The 24,456-nt window shown below is 46.7% G+C and overlaps 1 protein-coding gene across 6 annotated transcripts in view; it reads left to right on the top strand.

Annotated features, from left to right (window-relative positions):
• STX8 (syntaxin 8) overlaps positions 1-24,456 on the top strand; it is a 104,576-nt gene that overhangs the window by 70,527 nt on the left and 9,593 nt on the right. Inside the window, exons 8-9 of one of the 6 annotated variants that reach the window (XM_061366875.1) lie at positions 4,911-4,997; positions 6,065-6,219. The exons of 2 other annotated variants lie outside the window; for them this stretch is intronic. In XM_061366875.1, the coding sequence (XP_061222859.1) occupies positions 4,911-4,997; positions 6,065-6,180 (203 nt within the window). In that variant the 3' untranslated portion in view covers positions 6,181-6,219. Of the gene's footprint in view, positions 1-2,066; positions 2,164-4,910; positions 6,220-24,456 lie in introns of those variants that run through there. 3 more of the 6 variants (XM_061366873.1, XM_061366872.1, XM_061366878.1) reach the window with 3 other exon arrangements.

Raw genomic sequence — 24,456 nt, 5'->3', positions numbered from 1 at the left:
TGACCTCCATCCATTCTGACCCTTCTTTCAACACTGCTTCTCCTCTCACCAGTTTCCGAGCCTTGCACTTCTGCTAATCTCCATCTTGTTCATTGAGGAGTTTCCCACATGGCAGTCCATCACAAGCTGTGCTGAAGTCTGCGTGGTTGGGATCTATCATGCTTCCTTTGTCTAGAATATTCATTATCTTCTCAAGCTAACCTGGTTAGCTCTGTTTGGTCTGATTTGCCTTCAGGACAGTCACATTGTTTTCCACCCTGTTTAACATTTAGTCTCATGTTTTAATTAGTCTTTCTCCATTTTGCTGTGGAGCCTCCGTCCTGCTGGGGCTAGTCAATAGGCTCGTGGTTGCTCACATGCCTTTTTCCCTTCCATGGCATGGTTCTGCAGGTGCTGTGGTTCCTCTCTAGTGCTGGACAGGCAGCTGCAGCTCAGTCCACCTGGTTTTGGCATACATATCCCAGACAACACTGAGTTTAAAGGGAAAGACTGGAGTTCTGGGTGCATCAGTCCTTCTGGCTTCATTCACCAGCTTGCTTCATTTAATGACAGTTCGCTGTGGCAATAACACCCTCCAGAGCATCTGCAGCCTTCTCCATCCTCCAGCCAAGACCTGGGTTGGCAGATTCAGCCCAAGTCTGGGTCTTCTGCATGTGGGCCACCTCTTCCTATGTGCCTTTTTCTGGCTGTGGTGAGCCCCACGGTATCTCTGTACCTCACTTTTGCAGATAGAAGCACAAGTGAAATAGTTCACTTAAGGCTGCACAGCAAGCCCAGACCCTTCCCATGTGCTGGGCTGCACCCCCAGAGCATGAGCAGCAGCTCAGGGAGGGGATCCTGCCCCTCTGCTGTGCTGTGGGGACACCCCCCCTGCAGCCCTGATCCAGCTCCGGGGCAGCAGCACAAGAGGGACCTGGAGCTGTTGGAGCGAGTGCAGAGGAGGCCATGGAGATGCTGCGAGGGCTGGAGCAGCTCTGCTCTGGAGCCAGGCTGAGAGAGCTGGACTGGGTCAGCCTGGAGAAGAGAAGGCTCCTGAAGGGGAGACCTTAGAGCAGATCCAGTGCCTAAAGGGGCTGCAGGAAACCTGAAGAGGGGCTTGGGACAAGGGATGCAGGGACAGGCCAAGGGGAATGGCTTGAACCTGCCCGAGGGGAGACTGAGCTGAGCTCTTAGGCAGAAGCTCTTCCCTGTGAGGGTGCTGAGGCGCTGGCACAGGGTGCCCAGAGAAGCTGTGGCTGCCCCATCCCTTCTAGTGGAAGGTGTCCCTGCCTGTGGCAGGCGCTGGAATTGGAGGAGCTTTAAGGTCCCTTCAACCCCACCCAGTCTGGGATTATCTTAAGAAGCACAGTATAAATAAGGGATGAAGTGCAATCACAAACTGATCCGTGTAAAATGAGGTGGGGAAAATCTCTTTGCTGCACTACCCTGCTCAGGGATTTGCTTTTCAAGTGGCAGCGTCAACGTGTGAGAATCGGAGTTGCAAAGGAAGCAGCTGTTCGGTAGCTGAGCCCTGAGTTTATGGACACCCCAAAGGATGGCAGCGGGGGCTGGAGAGTGGTGTTTCTGGGACAGGAATTGGGAATGTTTTCAAGTCCAAAGCTGTGAAGTGGCATCACTCCCTGTTAGGAGCCAGGGTAAGGGGAGAGGGAGAGCAGAGAGAGCAAAAGGCAGTCGACATCTTCTTAATTACATTTGCATATGCAGCTGTTCAAACAGACTGAACTTCGTCAGTGCTTGTTCATACCTATCAGGAGACTTAGAGCTGCTGTCATCCCATGTAGCAGGAATGCACAAATCTGGTGGTAAAATAAGCCCCTGGGTATCCACTCACCCAGGCTGTCCATCACGCCAAAAGGGCAAGCAATTGGTTGCAGTTGGATGTTGAAGAAAGAGGGAATTGTGTGCGATGTCCATGGGTGAGTGCTTCCAGCTTAGTTTCCAAGGATACTATTGCAGAATTAAATCATTAATTTATATTTCTGAAAATGGTGCTGAAATGTGTTAATTTGTACATTACCAAAGAGGCTCAAACTTGTCTCCTGCCTTTTCTTTCCTAACATGCTCAGTGACAAAATAATTGCTCTGGAGTTGAAGCAGTTGAAACAACGGTGTTCCGGCTTTGGAATTCTGTACCACATTAAAACTAAATTAGGGGAGAAATTATCTGGGTTAACTGTTTGTATTAATTCTCACAACTTTGAAATTCTACCTTAATCTTTGGCTTCCAAATCCCCAAGTGAGCCATTTCTTCCCTCTCTTGTTCTTGTTATCCTAAATCCACCCCAGCCAGGGATGCTGTTCTGAGCACAACGCTGCTGTAGACAGTGCCCGGGTGGAGAGAGGGTCCAGCATCTGGAATCCTGCTTCACAGGCCCCGGGCACTTGAGGGACACAACAATACATGGAGGATGTGGTCAATGGAGAAATTAGTTTGCTAGTGGTTATGCAGTCTCTTCAGGGCTTTCCGAGATGCATAGAGAATGTTGATCCCACCAAAACTTGGGGATATAAATCATTAAGAGCTGTAAGCCCAAATCTGCCTTGTTTTGCAAAAATACAGCAGGATTCCTGCAGTCCTGCTGACTCTGGCTGGAGGAAAACTGTCCTGGAGCAAATGGGAAGAGCCAGGCACACCTGCCCTCGGGGCAGTCACTGGTATTTACCTGAGGTGAAAACCAGCACTGCTCAAGCTGTGTTGGTCTTTAGGCATTCAAATGGCAGGAGCTACACTTCCAACAGGAATGTTAATGAAACCATGGTGCACATCTGGGATCCATGGTTTTGCATTGGGAAAGCACATGGAGCCGTGCATTGGGTCAAGCCACCCAGTGGTGTCTGCAAGAGCCTCAGTGCCTGGTGAGCGTTGGTGTTCCAGCTCCGTGTTGGGAGCCTGGTGCTGGGGCCCTGGGGCTTGGATGGGAAAAGCCCCACAGAGGTTTCCAGAAGCAGCAGCAAGGAGCTGGGCTGGGGGTGCTGGGGGTGCTGCTTCTCACAGTGTGTGCAGTACTGCCCTGCCGGGACTCCTGCTTGTGTCCCCCGTGTGAGCTGCGGAGCAGAGGGAGGTTCCCACTGGATCAGTCCACAGGTGAAGCTTGTGCTGTGGCTGTGAGATCACCAGACCCAAGGCAGAGGAGGGTAGTGGGGAAAATGGGAATATCTCCTTTGAATATATAAAGAGGGAGTGTCACGAGGATGGAGCCGGGCTCTTCTCAGTGGCAAACAATGATAGGACAAGGGGTAATGGGTACAAACTGGAACACAAGAGGTTCCACTTAAACTTGAGAAGAAACTTCTTCTCAGTGAGGGTGACAGAACACTGGAACAGGCTGCTCAGGGAGGCTGTGGAGTCTCCTTCTCTGGAGACATTCAAAACCCACCTGGAGACGTTCCTGTGTAACCTTATCTAGGTGATCCTGCTCCGGCAGGGGGATTGGACTGGATGATCTTTTGAGGTCCCTTCCAGTCTCTAACATACTGTGATACTGTGATACCTCTGAGCAGAGGGCAAGGGGCCACCTGAAGGAGCACTTGCAGCCACCTGATCTCCTGCCAGGGAAAAAGCTTCTTAACAGACTTCAGCTCACAAAGGATTGTACAGCTACAGAAGGGCAGTTTCATGTCTGGCAACACTGAGCTGGGTTGGACCCGTTACCATGAACAGGTCCAGGAGTGCGTGCTGCCTCTGGAAGGTGCTTCATCACCCTCCTTTTGGTGGGAAGTGTAATCACCACCTAAGCTGCTTCTCCAAACTCAGAACCACTGAGAGTGGGGATTTAAGTCGTGGGTGCCCAGAGAAGCTGTGGCTGCCCCATCCCTGGCAGTGTTCAAGGCCAGGTTGGACACAGGGGCTTGGAGCAAGCTGCTCCAGTGGAAGGGGTCCCTGCCCATGGCAGGGGTTGGGGCTGGAGGAGCTTTAAGGTCCTTTCCAGCCCAAACCAGTCCGTGGTTCTATGAATGTGCAACCTCTCTGCTTCAGAAATACTTTTTCACTTTGGATAGATGGAAGGGTCTTCTTCTGCTGCAGGATGATGCTTGTGGGAATGACTTTGCTGTGGAATTCTAGTGAGTACTGGGACTCACCGGGATGTGTGATGAGTTGCAGATGTGAGGTTGGGCCTCATCTGGGTTTAGATACAATATGGTTGTCTTGTACCACATCCCCATTTCCATTATAACACATAGTAGCTATTGTGTGATACTTATCTTCCATATATTAAAAAAGTACACACCAGAGCATTGCCTTTCTGGCAAGGAAGAGAGTGCCAGTAGCGAGGCTTCAGTGGAAACTTCATTTTCCAAGCTGTGCTTTCTAAACCCATCTGGTTATTCCATTTATCAGAGGGATGCATTGGGAAATGCTGTAAAACTTGCCTGTAACGTGCTGCAGTAGCCTTTTGCAGGAGGTGTGGCAGCTGAACTGTCCCTGGGTCGTTGTCTGCCTGGAAATCTAATTGCATTTATCACTGGTGCCTGGATAGGAGCTAAAGAGGGAGCAGTGGGAGGCGCTCCCTGCGCTCCCCTTCCCAGCCCTGCTTGCAAGGCTCCTTCATGAACACTTTCCCCTTCTTTTGTCAGGAGCCTGACAGAATACACTTACTTTAAACTTCTTTCTGCTTCCATAGATGGACAGTTTTATGCCATACAGACAGTGCCTGCTGGGATTTTTATGGCCTATAGTTCTGTGAGCAAATGGTTTTGCTCACAAGTTGGCTGGGCTGAGATGACCTTCTCCTGTTCATTAACTGTCTGTTCAAAAATATGCATGTGGTGGTAGCTACAGAGCCTTGATTGGGGTTATTTTAGGTGGTGCAGGGAGGTCTGGTCCTTTCCTTCCCTCCTCATTATCAAGCAAAAGTGACTGCTTAGGGCCTGGTTTATTTACCTAATAAACTGCCTCTTGTATCGTCTAGGAAATGCTCACATTTTTCAGCCAAGAAATCCTAGTAACAGGCAAACAGAGGTCCAGCAGTCAGGTCTGGAGAAACAACGAAATGAAGGTCAGTTAATATTGCTGTTATTCTCTTTCCCGGTGGCCATGACAGCAGGGGTGGTTTATTTGAAGATCCCAGACTCGGAGTCATTGCCTGCATTGTTGGTCCCCCGAGCGCTGGAGGCTGTGCCAACACTTGGGGATATTAATGTATTCTACAGATCAGTGAATGAAGAATTCCTCCGCACTCCTTTCTTTCAAAAAAAAAGGAGAAAAAGAAAAAAATCCTCTTCTCTCCCTTCCCCCCTTCCTCCCCACACTTTGTTTGCAGTGGCTTTGTCTGCGGGATGTTGCTGGGCATTCCTAATGAGCAGGGGAGGAATTGTGATGGGAGCCAGGCCGGTGGGCACAGTTCCTGCTTCCAGTACCCACGGTGAAGCTGCTGTAGGGTGCTCAGGTGTGCGGCAGCTTTCACCCTGGCAGGGTTTGGCCATGGGAATAGCCAAAGAGGGGAAGGAAAAGGCTCATTTTGGACACGTGAAGCTCCCTGATTTGCATCCTCCAAGGAGAAAGTTGTGCCCCGTCACCCCCCGCGCAGGATGCGATGCCTCAATGCTTCTTTAGTATTCATCCCAGAGCCGTGGCCGCAGCCATCTCCCGCCTCACCCCGAGCAGCTGCTCAAAAGGACAAAATCAAAGCAATTCCTGCTCCTGGTGACTTACTGCCAGGGAATAACTGGGTTCTGTTTGGGAGGAACATAGAGCATCCCCGTCCCAGTGATGGAAAAAGTACAGGGTAGCAGGGGATTGGTGGGACGAGTCTGGGGAGGCTTTCGTGGGTTCAGTGGGAATAAAAGCTGATTTCATGAAGAGACACTTGTCCAGTAATAATGCAGTGGATCAGGGAAAGGCGCCTGAGCAGTTTTTATATATTCTTGTTCCATAGCAGGAATTGTACTTAGATATTTTTTAATATGTTCTTTGATCACTCATGGAAATGTTAATAAGACAAAAACTGCTAAAGAGCTCTCGAGACACTGCCCCGCTTTGCAGAAGGGTGGACTGAAATGCAGACCCTCTGGAGGGCTTCTGACGCACAAGCAGCCCCTTTGTTTCCTCCTCTATAACCCAGAGCCATGTCTAAAATTGGAGGGAAGATGAAGAGGATGATGAAGAGGCCGGGCTGGAGGCACGGCATTCCCCATTTACAAGAGAAGAATCGTCGATCAGCTCTTCAGGCCGTGGTTTGATGGGCAGAGCAATGCCTGTCTTTGAAGTCCACACTGAAGGTACTCTCAGAATGGAAGTGGGATGCTTTTAGGCCGTCTTTCACTTTGACTTAATTAAGAAACTCACAGGCTTTGTCTCAAGGGGGCCTGTTAACGTGTGAAGCTCTGGCCCCCCATGAAGAGGGGCTGGGGCGGGAGGGGGGATGCACTGCTTTTGTGCTGTGTTGCCAAACTGAAGACAGTAGCAAGTGCGAGCTGGGCACGGCAAGAGGTCACCCCATGCGTACGGCACTGAACCCTCCTCCTACTGCAAAAAGCCTATCTTAGGGACCCAGCACCAACCAGCCGTCTGGTATGGGAAACAACAGCAACTCATGGGGGGTAAGGAGGGTTTTGTATGTGCCCTGCAGCATCCTTCATTGGTCCTGATGCAGAGTCAGAGGTTACACCAAAAAAGGGCAAACGCTGTTTCTTTAGTAGCTAATGCCTCTGTGTGTATTTACAAGGGGAGAAATACTAGCTTTGAAACATCATGGGCTGGCCAGATGATGAGCTGTTGGGGGGTGGCTTTAGCAGTGGGTGGTAATAATGGAAATCACCTGAAGGAATTAAACCTACCCAAAGTGGTTTGAGTTCAGACTTAAACAGGTGAGATTTAGGTTAGATATAAGGAAGAAGTTGTTCCCTGTGAGGGTGCTGAGGCGCTGGCACAGGGTGCCCAGAGAAGCTGTGGCTGCCCCATCCCTGGCAGTGTTCAGGGCCAGGTTGGACACAGGGGCTTGGAGCAACCTGCTCTAGGGGAAGCGGTCCTTGCCTGTGGCAGGGGGCTGGAACTGTGTGATCTCAGTGTCTTTTCCAACCCAAACCATTCCATGATTCTATGAAAGTAATGGGCTTGTTTTCAAGTTTGCAGTGTAGCAAATGTGCCTGCTGTTGTCATCAGCTCCCTGTTTGCTCACAGCAGTTGCAAATAAATGCCACAGTCTTTGTAGTATTCGTGGTCTTCAGATCTCTTGATCATGTTGGTCAACACTGATTTGTTTTCCTTTTATCTGACACCTAGAGAGAAAACTTCAATGCTGGCACTGACAGGAGCAGTGAGCAGGCTGTTGTCAGGTCAGGCTCTCTGCTCTAGCAGAGTCAGATGCAAAGGTTCAAAAATAAGGAGCAAAATGTGCTCATCTGAACCAGAAAATGCAGCACTTCATTTCAGAAGTTTTGTGGGGTTTAGCAAGTGTCTGGTGAAGTGTTTCTTCCACTCTGTCTGAGGTGTGTCTTGAGGCATTATGGTTAGCTGGGGCTACAGGCTCTATAGCCATCAACTCACAAAAACATGGTCTCAGCCTTTGGTCCCAGCCCAGTGGCCAAGGTGGCCTTTAGTGTGCATCTGGAGAAGCCTCATGTCTCTGCATCTAAACTGAAATACTTGGTCTTCATCATGTTGCTCTGGTATGTGTTTAGAAGACTGGACATTAACCCAGAGAGAAGCTTTGGTACCAGTTTGGGATGGGAGAGGGAGACGGGCAGGAGATGCAGAGCCAGACAGTAGTTTATGATGGATGTTGAGACTAAGCAACTTTTTATACACATTGGAGGGCACCCAGCGAAGGCTGTCAGGGCTTGGCAGAGGTAGCTGGCGATGACAGGTTGCCAGCTGTGATGTGGGGGTGCTGTATGAGGCAGAACAGGATGGGGATAGCCTTCTCTATCAGTAATTTCTATAAAGTTGTTTCAGTTCCTCAGCTGAGGAGTTCCAGGATGGTGGCTTCAATTCAGATGTGACACACATCCTGTTAGGTGGTTCCTTACATGTGGGTGATAACTGCTCCTCTTGCTCCCTCCCCGTGCTCCAGCATGGGCAGGAACAGGGTGAATTTTTACTTTACAGTACTTTTTGGACCTTTGCCACCTCACACTGTCCCTTCCTTCTGGTTGCCCATGAGGAAAGACAAGTACTTTACACCACACGATTCTGTATCACCATTTTAAAGTAACAGGCACCTTTGTGTAACTCCCCCATATCTTCAAGGAATTTGGGAAGTATGAACTCCAGAACGAGAGATTCCCAGCTTTATTGCTTCTCCCTGCCCTTGATGATTTTACTTAGCACTGTAAGATTTCCAGCTCCTGCAGGGTTGGGTGGTTTCTAACTACTGCCGTGTTTAGAATGTCTTTGGGGATCCCAGCAGACAATGGTTTGTGTTTAGCTCTAGAGCATGAGCAAGGCAACAGTACTGCTAAACAGTTTGGGAAAAGTACCTTATTAGAGCCAAAGTGACTCATTCCTGCTGGAGAAGCAGCAAATGTTTTTCTGGCATTTAAATAAAATGCAAAAATACTGATTTCCCACCTTGATGTTGAAGTAAAGACTCAAAAGTGAGGGGAAAAAAGCCCAATATTTAGGCCTTCTACAAAAACACTGGCAGCGCCAAATGATTCATACTGAGTGTTTTCCAGCGTGTTTTCAGCATTATAAACATTGACATTTCCAACTTCCTGAGATGAGAGGGTTTCATTTCTTCTTGTGAATTTTGCGTTCTGTGCCTTCTGATTCAGAAACACTGTAGCCGGGGCGGGTGTTTTGACAAGATACTGAAATCACTGGGGCGCTGGTAGAAGTTTGGTGGAGGCTGATCTCCGGTTTTTGTTAGAGCTTCAGGTCCCGCTGGGAGATTCAGAGAAGTGGATTTTCAGACTTCACAGTGCACCTCAGCCCTTTCCTGACATTAAAATTCCTTGATTTCTGCTCATCTTTCCCAGTGTTGCTGCTTCTGCTTTACTGGTTACTTTGGCAATAGCAGCATTGTTAATGTTGCCGTTGGATGCATGGCTACTTTGCCGTGTCCTCTGTACAACTTCCTGCATAATTAAGTGTTTTATGCTTTTTTGCCATCACCTTTGGTATTTCAAAGGTGCTCATTGCTTTGGTAGCTGAATGCAGTAATGCAAATGAATGCAGAGTAAGTTCTGTTCTCCTGTGTACTTAGCTGCATTTAAGCATTCACATAATGTTTGTGCGTGCATATTAGTGGTTAATGGTCTATGAGAGAGACTTTCTTGAAAAGGAATATCTTGCATTCAGATCAGTCAGCCTTGCCCACTGACAGAAAGCTGTTCCTGTGCTTCACTGAGGCTTCTCTGCAGCTGGATCTGCTCTAGCCTGGACTAAATCCGTTGGCCTGCTATAATGTGGAGCTACTCTGAAGGCTGTGGTGTCCTCCATGTAGGAGGAGAGTCATGCTTTAGGTCTTCAAGTTCTGTTTGAAATGAAGAGTTGGTGCATTTGGAGGCTTGCTGTTACGTGCTGTATGAGCCCTCTTGAGATCAGAAAGGTTAAATTCTGGTGCTTGGTAACTTCTGAGTTTTCTCTTGGGCTGTCCAGGTGCTTTGCTCCCATTGCAAAGATGCAAGCTTTGCTTTGGCTGCCAGAAGAACCAAACACTAGAGACCATCTTCCAAGGAAGGAAGAGTTGAACTGATTTCCATTTGCTACTGTGTAAAAGGAAGGTCAGTGGGTACTGATGACTTGGTGGTGGTCATCTTTTGTCCTGCTGATTCTGGTTAAGTCATCAAATTGGGAATTGGGGAGTATTTAGATATTAAATGGCTTAATAGGCTGAGCTGGTCATAGCCTGACTGATGTCGTAGTGCCCAAAAGGGAGGTGAGGCCTGCTTGTAGGTGGGCATTCAGGTATTTTTATGGGTTATGACTGAACAAGTTTTACAACGTACAAGCTCCAGTCATCTGCTTCCTTGCTTAATTTGGCAGGGTTTGCAGGAGAGCTGAGTGTGAGCTAAGGGCTAGTTTTGGCTCTGCTCTGCTCAGTGGCTGCCTTTAGTGGTGGTCTCACTCACCTGAGATACCATGTGAGATCTCCGTAACTCCGAGATAGTGGGGAGTACCCCATCTCCTTTTAAAGCCTTCATTCAGCATTAGTCAAGAAAGAAATGGGGCATTAGGAAGTCAGGAAAGGTGTTACTTCTAGGCAGGCTTCTCATCATCGTGGACTTGTGTGTCCACTTCTGCCTTCCCTGTAGTGTTTATGCTCTTCTGCCAAGGTTCTTGGAAGGTGAGTCCTAAAAAAGACCTTGTGGCCCTAAGGAATGAAGGGAGGAACTGGGATTGATGTGAGGAATTGCTCTCCTTCGCTGCCAGGCCAGTGCTGGCTTCATCCTACAGTGGCTGACCTGTTTAAATAGCTCCTTGCTGTATATATTGTCCTTTGTGGAAGAAGACAGTGCTCTTGTCCCCATTGGGGTGCCTGTCTGGAGCATCGTCACTGTCCCCCTGCTCTTGGAGCACCTCAGCTTGGAGGTGCTAGAGGAATTTGAGTTAAGGCAATGGATTTCAGGGACACGATCCAGAATTTGTCAAGCTTTGATGATAAGTTGTGAATTGCTTCACAGTGCCCTGCAAGGTCTGTCCTTCCCAGACTGCTCTGCAGAAGTGGCTGCTTGGATGTTTCTTCTTGGTGCATGGACACAGGTGAAGGCACATTCTCCCAGTGCCACCTGAGGTCAAGGCATGGATGCAGTGGGCAAGAGCAGCCCCTTGTCTCTGCTGTGCTTGTCACATGTAGAGTCCGAGATCAGGAAACCCCTTTGGCTGTTGGTTGTAGCTCGCTGCATGGAGCAGTACCAGGTCCAGACAGTGGGATCCTGCAGGTTGGGGGCATGGGGGAGGCAGGTGGGATGAGGATGACTGGAGAAGCTGTTCCTTCGGGAGCTGGTGTTCATTAACCCTCCGCTGCTGCAGGTTGGCAGGCACCCCTCTGGGGTTGGGAAGCTGGTGCATTAACAGGTGATGTTTATCTATTGATGTGTGGACATGGCTGATGCTCAGGAGGTTGAGGCTTCCACACTGAGTGGAGTCTGCAGGTGGGCTCTTTTCCCTGTTAACTTGCTGAGATGTCTTGAACTGTCCTTTGCAGTGAAGGAGTACATGTTAGTCTCTTTGTCTTGTGGCTTAGTAAACCCACCGTTATTCATGGTGGTTCCAAAGTGTCCCCACCACCACTGTTAGATCCTTATTGCTTCCCTTCTTCACAGCTGTCAAACCTCTTACAGCTTTTTGAGATTAGCCCTTCTCATCTCATGCTTTTCTGCACTTTATCATGGCCTCCTTTGAGATACAAAGGCATGAAATAGTCTCTTCTGGTGGAGTTTCCTTTGACTGAACTAGACAGCACTTCAGTAGTCCTCAACTGTCTAACTTCTTGCATAAGAGACTTGCTCCGAGAGATATTTTTAAAGCCATCTCTTTGGTAAAAATACCTCAGGTAGGAGGGAGAGCTCTCAGCACACTCACCTGCTCCAGCATGATGGGGTTACGCCCTTTGCTTTATATAGATCAGGAAAATAGGGAATTTGCAATTCTGTAGATAATGGAGGGTTGCTGAATAGTGCTGTAGAGACTTGTGTTCAACTTGGTGTCGTTTAAAAGGAAAATGTTATAAAGCCCTGTCTGAAGCCTCTGTGGAACAGCCTCTCCCAGAACTTGACACAGAGTGTCCTTAATGGGAAAAAAATGACTGCTCCCTGTTCACCCAGTGCCCTGGGCAAATAATTTCCCAACCTCAGTCCACGCACTCTGGCAGACCATGGTGAAGTCCATAGGTAGGCATTGCCCATCTACCATGAGGGCACAGACCTGCAGTGGGGAACTCATGGTCTTGACTCACTCTTGCAGCTCCCATCACTGTTCCAGCAGCTGGTTCTCTGGCCACAAATCTGATTTATTTGTGGGTGGGTTTTTTCTCATCTGAGTTGCCAGAGCTGCTCTGCTGTGTTGGGTTTGTTAAATGCACGTGGCAGATAGCTGCTGCTCTCTGTCTTATTTGCAGACACCCCTCTGCTGTTCCCAGGTGCTGCTGTTGACAGTGCCACACGTACACCCACTGAGCAATGGTGCGGAGCTGCTCAGGGCTTGTGTGGATGATGGTGCTGGCAGCATCACTGCTCTGAAAACGAGTCATCTCAGTGGTGAGCTGCTGAGCTGCAGAACACGGCTGCAACTTTTTCTCCTGTGCAATTTTAAACGTAATAGTCCTTTTTTTTTTTGGAGGAGGGCGAAATGAAAGTTCCACTGGGAGAAGAATACTTAACACTGCTAGAGAAAGTTCTTGATTGTGGTTGATCCTGAAACGGGTGATGAATGTGTGCTACCAGGGCCCCGGGATTTGGTGTATGAATTTCCCAGGGTTTAATCATCTCATAAGGCTGCTGAGTGTGACTCCTTCCCCAGTAATCTACTTAACTCAGTCATTTACCCCTCCTTCTGCCTTGCCTGGAGAATGAATCTCACAGGTTGTTTGCATGACAAGTAGCTTGGGATTGTCTGAGTCCTTAGCAGTTCGAGTTAATGGTTTCCCATGTTCACGGGCAGGCTGGTGAGGAGCAGAGCTGGAGAACAGGTTTATGGGCAGTACTATTCTAGGCTGCACCATGTGTTTTGAGAGCTAAAGTGTTTGGGTTTTTTTTTGCCTTCCAGAGGATGTTTTTCTCCACCAAAACTAATCTTGGGGGAAAATGATGTTTGGTAGTTCTAGGATTATTGGATTTGCAGATAAAAACTGCTGTGCTAATGGCAGCTACTGACTGATGACCAAAGCAGCTAACTGGGAGATGTTTCTTGGCAGCTGATCATGCTAAAAATCTCCCCTCAAAGCCATGAAAACCACAGGGGACAATGTTTAAAAAAAGAGTTGCTAGCAAGCAAATCCCTGCATCCACTTCTTTGTGTTAACAGAAACTGAGGCTGCTCCATCAGGAGTGTGACTTCTAAACTGTATTATCCACTCACACCAGACCTTCGCTGTGCTAAACATAAAAGGGTAAGCATCCCTTCATCTCTATTTTTAGTTTGCTTCCTCCTAAAGCCAAACCTTGTGAATAAAATTCCTGCTTCGATATAGGCTCCATGAGATGCGGTCAGCTTGTGCGAGCTTGTAACTGGGACAGAGGACACAGAAAGGGAGGCTGAGGGATGGGAAGCCCTGGATAAACTGTATGGGTTTTGTTTAAATTACTGTCATGTTCTGTGGCTTGCTTCATATCAAATACTGCTGCAGTCCCAGTGGCTTGCACCTCATGTGCATTACATTAACCATTTGCAGATGGCCTTCTTTCTGCTGTAAAGCCATGTGTGCAGTCAGAAACTTTTGGAATGGTTGAGGCAGGATTTGATGAAACCATTAAAAACCCCAAACCATTATTTTAGAGTTGCTCATGTGTGGGTCTACCTGGTGACATGATGCAGGGGTTGTGGCGTAGGTTTTCCCCTCTATGGCTGAGAGGTGAGATCATCTCAGAGAGCTTCGTGTGAATGCAGAGCCGTAAGCACAGCTACCACAGACTGGTGCAGATGTGGAGGTTCAGCTGCCTTCTCTTAACATTGCCCGAGCTTGTTTTTTCTGGTTTCCAGCCAGAAAAATCTTCCATCCTTGTGCTGGACAATTCGTGAACTCAGACCCCACTCGGAGTAGGCTCACTGTGATGCGTGGATTGACTCCACAACTCGTTAAAGTTGTAAAGTAGGTATGCTTTTTATTCAGCTGACACGCATGGGGATAATTCCTCAAAGTCATGTGTGCCTCAGTGTTGTTTCCCTCTACATTTATAAGGTTGCACCATACGCCTATACATATTCATGTCCTATCCCCACTTCGTATTACAGTGAGCTAGAAGGTCCTTTGGGCCTGCGCAGTGCCCCCTCTGGTCATGGGCAGGGGTCTCAGGATGAAGTAAATGAGTCTTCCTTCTGTGGGTAGGGGTCTTCAAGATGAAGTAAATGAGTCTTCCTCTTCTTGAACTTCTCACCTTTCAGTCTTCACACATATGGCCTTAGGATTTGGTCCCAGCCATAAACCATCTGCTTCTCCCCCTTAACAGTAGATTCAGGGGCCTGCTTTTCCCTATCAATAGGTGCTTATCGGTAGAATCAGGTGTCTGCTTTTCCTTGTCAATAGAACCAAGTGTCTGCTTTTCCTTATCAATGGAGTCAATCCGCGCATCAACTGGTGACCAGTGTCCCTGGGCTCCTTATAAGTAGCCGTGGACCATGGGTGGAAAGTCCCTGTCGGGTTTTCCTGCTGAAGCTGGTCTGATTCTCTACACAGATTCACAGGAGTTTGGGGCTTTGCCTTCACTTCCCGCTGGGAATGACTACATCCATGCAGAGTCCATCTGGCCATGGGTGGACACTGCCTATCTATTTGCAAGACTAGGGCCTGGAGAGGAAAGGGCTTCTCTCTGGTCTCCTGTACCTAGATAAGCCAAGCTTTTGTTAGCATAACACCATGGTGATCTGTGTTTTTCATGGGGAAAGATAAACATGAAAAAATAATTTCTCTCATCTTTGTCTAAGCCGGATGAGAATAAGAGTGAAACACATGCTGCAATTATGAAGGTTCATTGAAAAGCCTGTTTGTTTCTGATTCAGAAAGACAGGGTTGGTTTAAAAGTGTGATTTTAGCAGAATTATGCCACTTGGTTTGAGTGAATGGTTTGGAGACAGCAAAGTCCTCAAAACAGTGTAAAATCTGGGGGATAAATGGGAAGCTTCCTCATCATTTATGCGAAGCCAGGGACGATGCGAACTTGGTTTGAAGCTGTCATACCCAGTGCATTCTCCTGCACTCCAGAGGTGGATTTTCCTTCCTTCGAGGCTCATCTTTAGATGAGAAGATGCAGGCTGCCTGCATGGGAAGTGAGCAGAAACTCCCTGCAGGACTGGCTGGTCTGTGGTGTCAGTGAAAGTAAGTGCAGGGCAACAGGGATGGGTCCAGTGGTCAGCCCAAGCAAACTCCATCTCCTGGGGCAGGGCCCTTGTGAAGCCCAGGCATGGATCTGGATTTCAGCACTGCTGTAGAAATTCCCAAAGGACGCACAGAGGCTCTTGCTCTTTATAACCCCCCTACTCTTGCGCACGTTTCACCTTCCAGTGTCTGGTATTGTGAAGGGTTGTGTGTTACTGGCATGGGGAACACGGGATGCTTTGCAAAGCATTGCCTTTCTTTTGTCAGCCAAATGACTAGGACTTTCTTAATTGTGGGTACTTTTAGTTAATTAGAAATGTTTGGAAACGCCTCACACCTCAGCAGGGTTCAGTTCTAGTGGGTGCCAAGTGCTTTGTTCTTCATCCAGCAAAGCACTTAAGCGTGTCTTTAAGAACACTTTACAGGCTGGAATAAGCTCATTGATTTCAAGGCACTGAAGGATTTAGCCAATACCAAATTTCTTCCAATGATCCTGACTCAAATAGTAAAATCCAGGAAAGTGTTTCTTGAATGTTAATGCTACCTTAACTAGCAGGATCTCAGGCTTCACAACTTGAGCTGGTCACAGAAATGAGACAGAGTGTTTGGGGGGAAGTTTCTTCTGAGGAGTAGAGGAAAATCCATAGTTAAAGGTGATTTCCCCCCCTCTGTTCCCTTTCTTCACTTCCAGTTTTGTGGTAGCGTAGGCTAGCTGTAACTGTGGTCATCTTTAGCAAGCTTTTAATAAGTAAAGAGGAAACTGAAACACTTTGGAAAAGTATAGAATAAGCAAATACTCTGGAGAGACTTTTAGTGGCAACATGATTAATAAGGGACACTCCTGGTAATACTATCACAACAGAGCTATTGCAAAAGCATGAGCATCCCTCACTGGGGCAGGAGCAGGATTCAGACAAATGATCCAGGGCGATTTATGCCTCTTTGCAGTGTGGGTTTTTTCCCCCAAGCAGTGCGAGGGGAATGGACTGTGTAGATTTAACTGTGGGATCAGGCTTCAGGAAAAAAAAAAAGCATTTAGTAAATCAAGTAACTTCTCTTTGCTCCCGAGTGTTTTCCTTCTGGGTGTTTGTTTGATAACAGGCTACATTCCTCATGCAGACTGTTTTTATTCATTTGATTTTCTTCCCTCTGTGTCAACCCCCAGTAATAACCTTGTGGAGCTGAAGAAGGGAAACGTTCTCCAGCAAGAGAATCCGAAACAAAATAGATGAGGATGGGTTTCCGACACGTCCTGCCGGTGCTCTCCTGTTTTATTGCTGTTCTCCGTGACACACGCAGGTCCTGCTGGCACGTGAGCATGCAGAGGGGGCCCACGGCCATGGCCCCCCCGTGCTCCTGTGCCCCGGCCGCTTTGTCCCCTGCACTTTGTTCTCAGAGCAGTTCTTTCCCTCTCCGTTTGAAGACATTACTGTGCAGCTGCTGTGGCAGCTTGTAGCTGTCATGTGCGAAGGCTGAGGGGGAAGAACTGGAGTGAAGAGCTTAGAAACTTCTCAGGCTTTAGGCAGGAACTGAGATGAAATGATCCTGTGGTTTTTCCTCCTCCTTTCTCTCTCTTTTTTTTTTACGACAAAAGGAGAGGGGACCTCTTGTGCTGCACGTGCATAAATTGTGCAGGTTTGGCTCTGCTCAAGTCAGGAGTGAAAAAATAAAGTAAAATAGCCACCCTGACACATGAGGCAATGCAGTCTTCCAAAACCAAAATAGCTTCGTGCAGTACATATAGGAGTCAAAGATCTGCGTGTGGGGGCTTTAAGAGATGCCTTGCCTTCTTTTTTTGGAGAAGAAACTTCTGTTAACATCTAAATGATTTCAAGAATTCAGCAAGGATTGAATTCCCTATTTCATCGCATGAAACTTTCACATTGCTACTGAACTGTGGTATTTTGTCAGCCTCCTGCTCTTCAGTCTTCATTTTCCAAAACCTTTAAAAAGTGATTATGCAAGTCAAACCTCATTTCTTATCACAGTTCTGTATTTACTGGCTCGGTTGTTTGCGAGGGATTGTTTCACCCACCCTGTTTCCCTTGGCATTTTTAGAAGGTTCTTCTAGTTGTTAGCAGCTGTAAATGGTATTAATAAGAAGTATTTGGTTGCTGGTTTCTGCAGTTTTGTATGTTGATGAGGTTGGATTGCCAAAGGTTGAGCAAGTTTCTAAAAGAAGGATTGTTCTTTGAGTTATGAAAACACTATTCTCAACAAAAAAACAACTCTATTTGTGTCAGGAATTTCACATGCAGGCTGATACCCTTCTGCAGAGACTCAGGCGAAACACTGACTTGTCCAAATTGTCATTGAATTTAAAATCAATGAAGTCACATCTAAGCATCTTAAATATTGGCAGAGCCAGACTGAAAAATGTCAAGGTGTTTTTCCTTTTACTTAGTGTTGTGTTTGAGGTGGTAAGTACTTGCCAACTTTAGTGTTACCTTTTTGGGTTGTCCACAGTGTGCTGGTCTTCCCAAAGTAGTTTTAGTGGGTTAATAAGTACCTTTCTCGGAGCAGCTCTGTGTATTTGTGATTGTCTGGTTTGGTTTCGTCTGGGGAGAAACCAGTGCATGTGTGCTGCCTGAGCAGTTGTGCGTCTTTAAAGGTTTACAAGGCTCAACTTGACAAAGCTCTGAGCAGCCTGGTCTGAGTCTGGTCATAGAATCATAGAATGGTTTGAGTTAGAAGCGACCTTAAAGCTCACCCAGTTCCAACCCCTGCCACGGGCAGGGGCACCTTCCACCGGAGCAGCTTGCTCCAAGTCCCTGTGTCCAACCTGGCCTTGAGCACTGCCAGGGATGGGGCAGGGATGATCTTAGAATCATAAAATATCTCAGGCTGGAAGGGATTCATAAGGATCATTGAGTCCACCTCTGTAAATTGACCCTGCTTGGAGCAGTAAGTTGCACTAGTACTTGCCAGGGTCCCTTTCCACGTGATCGTTTTGTGATTTATGATGCCACTTGTCTTTCTTCAGAGCCAGAAGTGGATCTCCTTGCTGTGGTCATTGTGTCTTGCTGTTGGAGTACTAGGTTCACCCAGATTAAATCTGTGGAATGACTCCTCTGAAAATATGTGCAGTTTCTTTATGCAGCCCCTCCTGTTTAAGACCTGCTGCAGGTGGGAAAGGGCTCTGTGAAGTGTGATTTACCCAAGAAGAAGAAACTGATGCTGAGCAAAGCCTGTTCCTAATTGTATCCCCTGAAGCAGAGTGTTTACCAGCTGTGGGACTGCAGTAGGCAGGTGATGACACTACCCAGGCACAAGCATGGTCAAAAATGAGTTTGCCAACAAAATCAGGTTCACTTCCCTCTGGGACAACAAAAATAGAAATATAACCATCTCCCCCCTTTATTTGGGTTTCTGTTCAAGTGAAAGCTGCAGCTTGTATTTCATCCAATGCATGGGGCATCAGCCTGTGGCTATTAAGCTGCATGTAGCTTGTGGAGTGACTCCAGGGCAATTGCTGTAACAGAGTTAAGATGTGACCAGCAGCTTTGTTCGGTGAGGTCAGATTTCCCAGCAGACTCCCTTAATGTGGAAAGAAGTAATTGTGCTGTGGGCCGACGCCACTGGGTTGGCTTAGGAACTGCTTGGTCACCTAATCCAGCACCTAATCCACCTCCCAACGGACACATCGATACTGGGGAAACCCTGATCATCCGCTGCTGGACTGTGAAGCTTGCACCGAGGCTCTGAATTATGACCCTTCTGGCTCTTGACTACATGGAGACTTTGATGTTTAAGGGTGTACTTAGCTGGTCTTAGTTCTTGAGCGTGATTGCACAACTGCTTTTACTGGAGAAGCTCCTCTCGACTCAGCCAAGAGCGTTAATGATAAACTTGTGGTTGAAGAGGTGGCCTTTTCGTCGTATACCTGAAATTCTCTCTTTGAGCTGTTCTTCAAGATCTGTAACAGATGGAGGGAGGCATAATGAGCAAAGCAGTGGGAGAACAGCTCAGACTCTAAGTCCATATAGACTGGAAAAACAAAAGGAGTTTTAGAAGTGTGTAACCAGTTCAGACATAGTATGTAATTAATCTTCATCTGTGGCTTTTCAAATCAGCAGCAGGCAGAGTATCCCAGATTGAAACCCGGGCTTGTGTGGATGTGATGGATATGTAGACAGTTTTTTCTGAACTTCACCCCACCAAGCCTCCTCTCCCAGGTAGGTTTGTGTCAAGTGCGTTGAGTGAAACAGTGCTGCACAGAGTGGCTCTAACCATGCCAACGGCTCTGTTTGACTGGGCTTATCTCAGTAGTTTCATGTTTGAAGTTGCCTGTTGTTTAATTCTTGTTTGTGACCAGTTTTAATTTTTAAAGAGAAAAAAAAAAAGAAAAAAATCCATGCTGCTTTCGAGCTGGAGTATCTCATACTTAAATCTGTGTAAAGATGATTTATGGTGCTAGTAGAGGCTCCACTGGAAATGCAGGATCTACTCTGAAGTGGATTGCACAGCCCATGCTGAAATGTTTATTGCTGTCTTCAGAATAGAATACATCAGGGTTGATGGGGCCTGTCCAGGAAAGAGAGAGAGTGGAGTGGAGTGGGGCTAGTAGGGTATTTTTAGTATTCCAATAAAAGACAAGGCTTTTAAAGGAAATCACTTATTGCCATTTTGCAATCAAGAATGCAGGAGTGTTCCAGGGACTGCAAGAAATATGCTTCAAGAATGTCGGAGCCATAAGGAACTAATCATTAAATATTCTCTCGTTTCCACCCCCATTTCTTGCTCTGAGGAAGCCATTTAGCAGCTTTGCAATTTGTATGTAAATCTCAACCCTCCTGACCACGCGGTCAAGTATCCAAGGGACTTAGGAGCCAGCATCCCATTTTCAAAAGTTCTTCCAATTCCTGTGCAAGCAGGGCACTTTTTCAAATAGAAGACACATGGTCCAGCCTTCAGGAACACTTAATCTGACCTTAAATGACTTCATATGAACCCTATAGGATTTTGTTTTCTGCTATAACTTTCTCTGCTTGATCAGTGTCTTGCTAGTGAGGTTCCTCTTGTGGGTTCAGGTAGACCAGAACTGGAGTTTTGTTACTGCAGCTTATTCCCCTCCTTTGACTGAGTTGCGATTATTTTCTTTCTTTTTGGTGTTGTTTTTTTTTTTTTTTTTTTCCATATGTAACTTTGGTTGTTGATATTTTGAACATTTTGGAAGCTTTCTGGAAGCTTTTTCTGATACCCATCTAGCTAGGGAGTGAGTAATCCCAGCATTTGTTTGAGTGAAAAACAAAGGAAAAGGCAAAAGATAATACTTACTCAAGTGGTTTAAGAGCTTAATGGGACAATTTACTGATGCATCTGAGCAGAGCTAGTGGTTACCTGCTCCCTCTCCCCATGTTCCCATCTTTGTCCTTGTGCTGGTACCAGTGTCCTGGGGAGGCAGTTCAGGGAGCTATAATGGTAGAAAACTGACCCTACCAAAAACAAAGCCAGGGTGTCAGGCTGGTGGCAGATGGATGCGGGCAGATGTCCCCTCCTGCACCAGGCCAGCAGAGCTCTGCTTTCATTTTATTATTTTTTCCCCATTTGTTTTTTACGGGAGAAAGTAGTGGAGGAACAACAGTCCCCTGCTGAGATCATCTGTCATGTCTTCTGCCTTTTCCCTGCTGGCTGCAGGTACCGGCTCCGGGCTGCGCTGCTGCCTGGCAGACCCTTTCTTTCAGGAAAGCCATTTGGAGCTCACCAGCTGGGCTGCAGCTTCTGTGTCCCTCACTAGAATAGGGGCTGGTGAGTGAGGCCAAGCCGGAGAAGTGCACGGATGTGAATGTGAGGAGGAACACCAGCCATGGGGGCACCGCGACCAGCAGCGAACCCCCGTCACTGGGGTTTAGCTCCCCTCAGCCCCAGCTTGGTCTCCTCTTGCCACCAGTGTGGGTCTGGCTGGTAAAGCTCTAGACTTGCTAATGCAGTGAGAACTCCCTTTAGTGACCTGTGACTTGTGCTGCTGAAGGAGCACCTGATGGTAGCCATCAGGTTTTCTCAGGTCACTGCCTTCTTGCAAGGACAGCTTCACCTGCCCCTCCTTCACACACTTTAGCTCCTGGCTGTTCCCTCCACCACGGTTCATGGAGCTGTGGTCCATGCCAAATCCTTCTTCTGTTCCTCACTGTTCACTGCACTCCATGGCATGGAGAGGATAATTGGTAAGTCCAGAGATGTCCCAGTTAGACCTGCTCTTTCTCACTCTTTACCCTGCTGATTTTTGCTGAGCTGATGGCAGACCAAATGAGTTCAGGTGATACCTCTGGCTTGGTTGGGCTCATTTGTGTGAACCTCATCTGAAAGACAGGGATTTGTAGAACCCTTGTGATCTTGTATGGGCTCATTTTGTTTTCTTTCTTTTTGGAAACCTTTAGTGCACATTGAGATTTGAAACTTGAACAAGTCCTGTTTCAAGCTCTAACACAGTTGATCAGAAATGCAGCGCATTGCTGGTCTGATGTTCTTTCTTGGCATTGCTTATGTAAGGGAAGGGATGCTAGAGAGTTTGGAGAAGGGAGAACTGGAAGGTGTGTGTGCTTGTTTAATAAAAAAGGGGAGAGAGAGGGGAATAAGCCACATACAATAATCTCCAGTCACCGTCTGCTGGTAACTTTGGGGTTTGAAGTAGTTTGATGATGCAGTGTGGGGACGAGCAGGGAAAGGCTGTGAAGTTGCTCTCACAGAATGAAAGAAAGTTAAAAACGTGAGAAAGTTTCCAGTTCCTGGCTTGCTGGGAGGGGGGTGATGGACATGGCTACACATCCATCCTGCATGACTGGACATCTGCGCCCAGTGGCAGCAGACAGGGATGGGGACAGGCTGCCGGGTTTCAGTGGGAGTAAAGGGAATGCTACATGGGAAAACACCAAAAGGTGTCTTGGGGAGACATGAGGTCTTAAATTGTCTGAAATTGTAAGCTTTGGCTGGACATGGGTGCAGGGTGCTGCACCCATTTACCCCACAGGACAGTGTGTGCTCCATGAGGGCTTCCTTTTCACCTGCCTGTAGCATTTTTAAACTTAGATCTTTTCCTTGGTGTACCAGTGAGTATAAACGGTTGTGTGAGAATGAACCCTGTGAATGACTTCATTATCATGGGGTTTTTGCAGAGGGATGTTACTCAGGTACGTGTGTAAGTTGCTTTAAGGCTTTTGGGTTCAGTAATTCTATCTCAGAGGTACATGGAACCATTTCTCCTAGGTTGTCCTCTGTGATCTACCTTCTGCTATTTAAAGTAATACAAATTTAGCTCAAAGTGTTCCCTTTCCTGCAGACTTCTCTGAAAGTTAAAACTTGTGTCAGTGTCAGTTTAGTTCTTGCTATGCTCTTGACTCGTCTTCACATCCAAACAAATGTCATGTCTGTCTCTGAGCTTCGCTTCTGGTTATTCAGAAGGTAGAATTATTTATATGTCTTAATTTCCTTAGGAAACCTTTGTGTCTTTCAACTGCCCTTCTTCTAGTCTGGTTCTCAGGTCCATGCAAGAGGTTAATGAATTGTGTAGACTTACAGATGTATGGCCAAACGTCTGTTTTATGTGGCATCTTTAACTGTTGAATCCAAACCGTCCAACCACTGCCAAAGGTAGGAGATTAGCTCCACACAGACTAGTTAAGCTTCAGAGAAGTTGAAAGAGGCACAGTGGTTGAAGGCTGTGACCAAATTCATCTCAGCTATACCTCTGCCCATTGTGGTTCATGTGAGGTTGGTTTTATTCAGTATGTGTCCCTTCTTGAAGGAGTATGGGATTTCTTTGCAGTTGTGCTTGGAAATGGTTCAATACACTATCTGGCACACACTTGTAATTCGAAAAATAGATTAAAAAAGAAGCAAGTTGAACAACAATGGATTAAGAGAAACACTTATCTCACTTCCTTTCATTCAGCTTTGCTGCGCATGTGGTTTGGGACCCAAATGCTTGGGATTATTTGATTGCAGAAGCAATAAGTATTTTGGATGTAAACTCGCTTCCTGCCGCGCCTGGGACTGAACCTGACATTTGGTTTTGGATGGTGGTGGGTTTTGTTGCTGTTATTTAGCCACGCTTTGTTTGCCAACAGATCTTGATGTCAGTAATGTAAGGTATCTTCATGCCCGGATCAAAGGCTTGTGTTCACAACAGACTCATATCTGTGCTTGAGGGGGAAGCGTAGCTCCAACCACGTGTGACAAAAGAAGCACAAAAATGCAGTTTAATATGTAAAATCATGTTGACCAAGGAGTTAATCTGTATGAATGAAGTCTATACCTTTGACTCTGATAAATCGTTTCTTCAGGTTAATCTGATGTTGCATAAATAGCTCCAAATGGGGAATAACTCATAAAATCAGAGGGTTTTTTCACCTTACATAGCAATGACCTAGGTTTTTCTTTCTTCCAAATAAGGAATTAATAATGCAATAGCTGTTGTTTCCAAAGAGCTCAGCTTTTTTGCAAAGCGTCTTGCTTTTTTCTCCCCCAGACCCAGTGAAACACATGGGCGTTTGGAGCCTTTAATAACCCTTCACAGAGCCTGCTCTTGATTTCCTTGAGAATTGCCAATGATTTTGATGTCAGAGTTGAGAGGTACAGTTGTAGTGTTACGTTTCTCAAGTCAGACCAGTTGAAAAGGAAGGTCAAAAGCAATAAGGTCCAGGTTCCTTGGGGTGGGTGGGGGCGTAGGATAATGTGCGACCACAGCGCTTTACACAGGCCTGTCGCCCAAGAAAAGGTTTGGCTGTCACAAAACTAATAAAGAACAAGCCTCTGGAGGGATTGTTTCAATGATGCAGGTGTAGGAATCAGGGAGTGTGTTTACATACAAGCCAGCTTAATAGCGTGGGATTTATGCTAAAGTGTTTCTTAATGCAATACAAATTGAATGCCCCATCTTGCTCGACACGAGGAAAATGTTAGACAGAAGGACTTCTTTATAGCTTTTGGGGAGAAAGTGTTTGGCCTTTTTTAGGGAACATAAAAGACAGCAAGATGGATTTCTTCTGGTGCTTGCCATGTTAAACTAGTGCTTTAGGTATGTGCCCCAGATTTGGAGCCAGCCTTCCAAGTTGGTTCTCTGCTGCCTTGAAAATCGGGGGTTTGAGCAGGTTTGGGCAGGGCTTTTGCCATCTGTCAGGCAACACGGACTCCAAATGAACTGACTGGAAAAGCAGATAAAATTTGTTGGTTTTGTTGTTAAGGGTTTTTTTGTTTGTTTTAAAACTGCGACGTTACAAAGAAGTCCTCCATGAAAACAGCTATGGCTCCACAGCCTCTTTTTGAAACTCCCATCTTTTCCCTGCTTCTCTCCTACCCTATAAAACAACTATTATGTGTTTATAAGGTAGCGCTCTGTGTCGCTTATAAAAGAAGACTTATTCATAAACTTCTGGATACACAGTTCTGTGGGAATATAAACTTTCTTGGCATAAAATAAGCCACTTTTTCCAGATAATGTAATGCTATACCAGGCTATTTAAAGTCATAGCATGCTATTTAATATTATTTTATAATCTATAAAAGACACCAGTGCTGAACCTTCAGTATTATTGTGAATGACACT

Source organism: Neopsephotus bourkii, unplaced genomic scaffold (genome assembly GCF_033783945.1).
Source record: "Neopsephotus bourkii isolate Nb327-2 ecotype Australia unplaced genomic scaffold, CSIRO-AGI_Nbou_v1 NB_1363, whole genome shotgun sequence".
Lineage (NCBI taxonomy): Eukaryota > Metazoa > Chordata > Aves > Psittaciformes > Psittacidae > Neopsephotus > Neopsephotus bourkii.
Note: the sequence above shows the minus strand (reverse complement) of the source record. Positions and strands in the feature narration are given on the sequence as shown.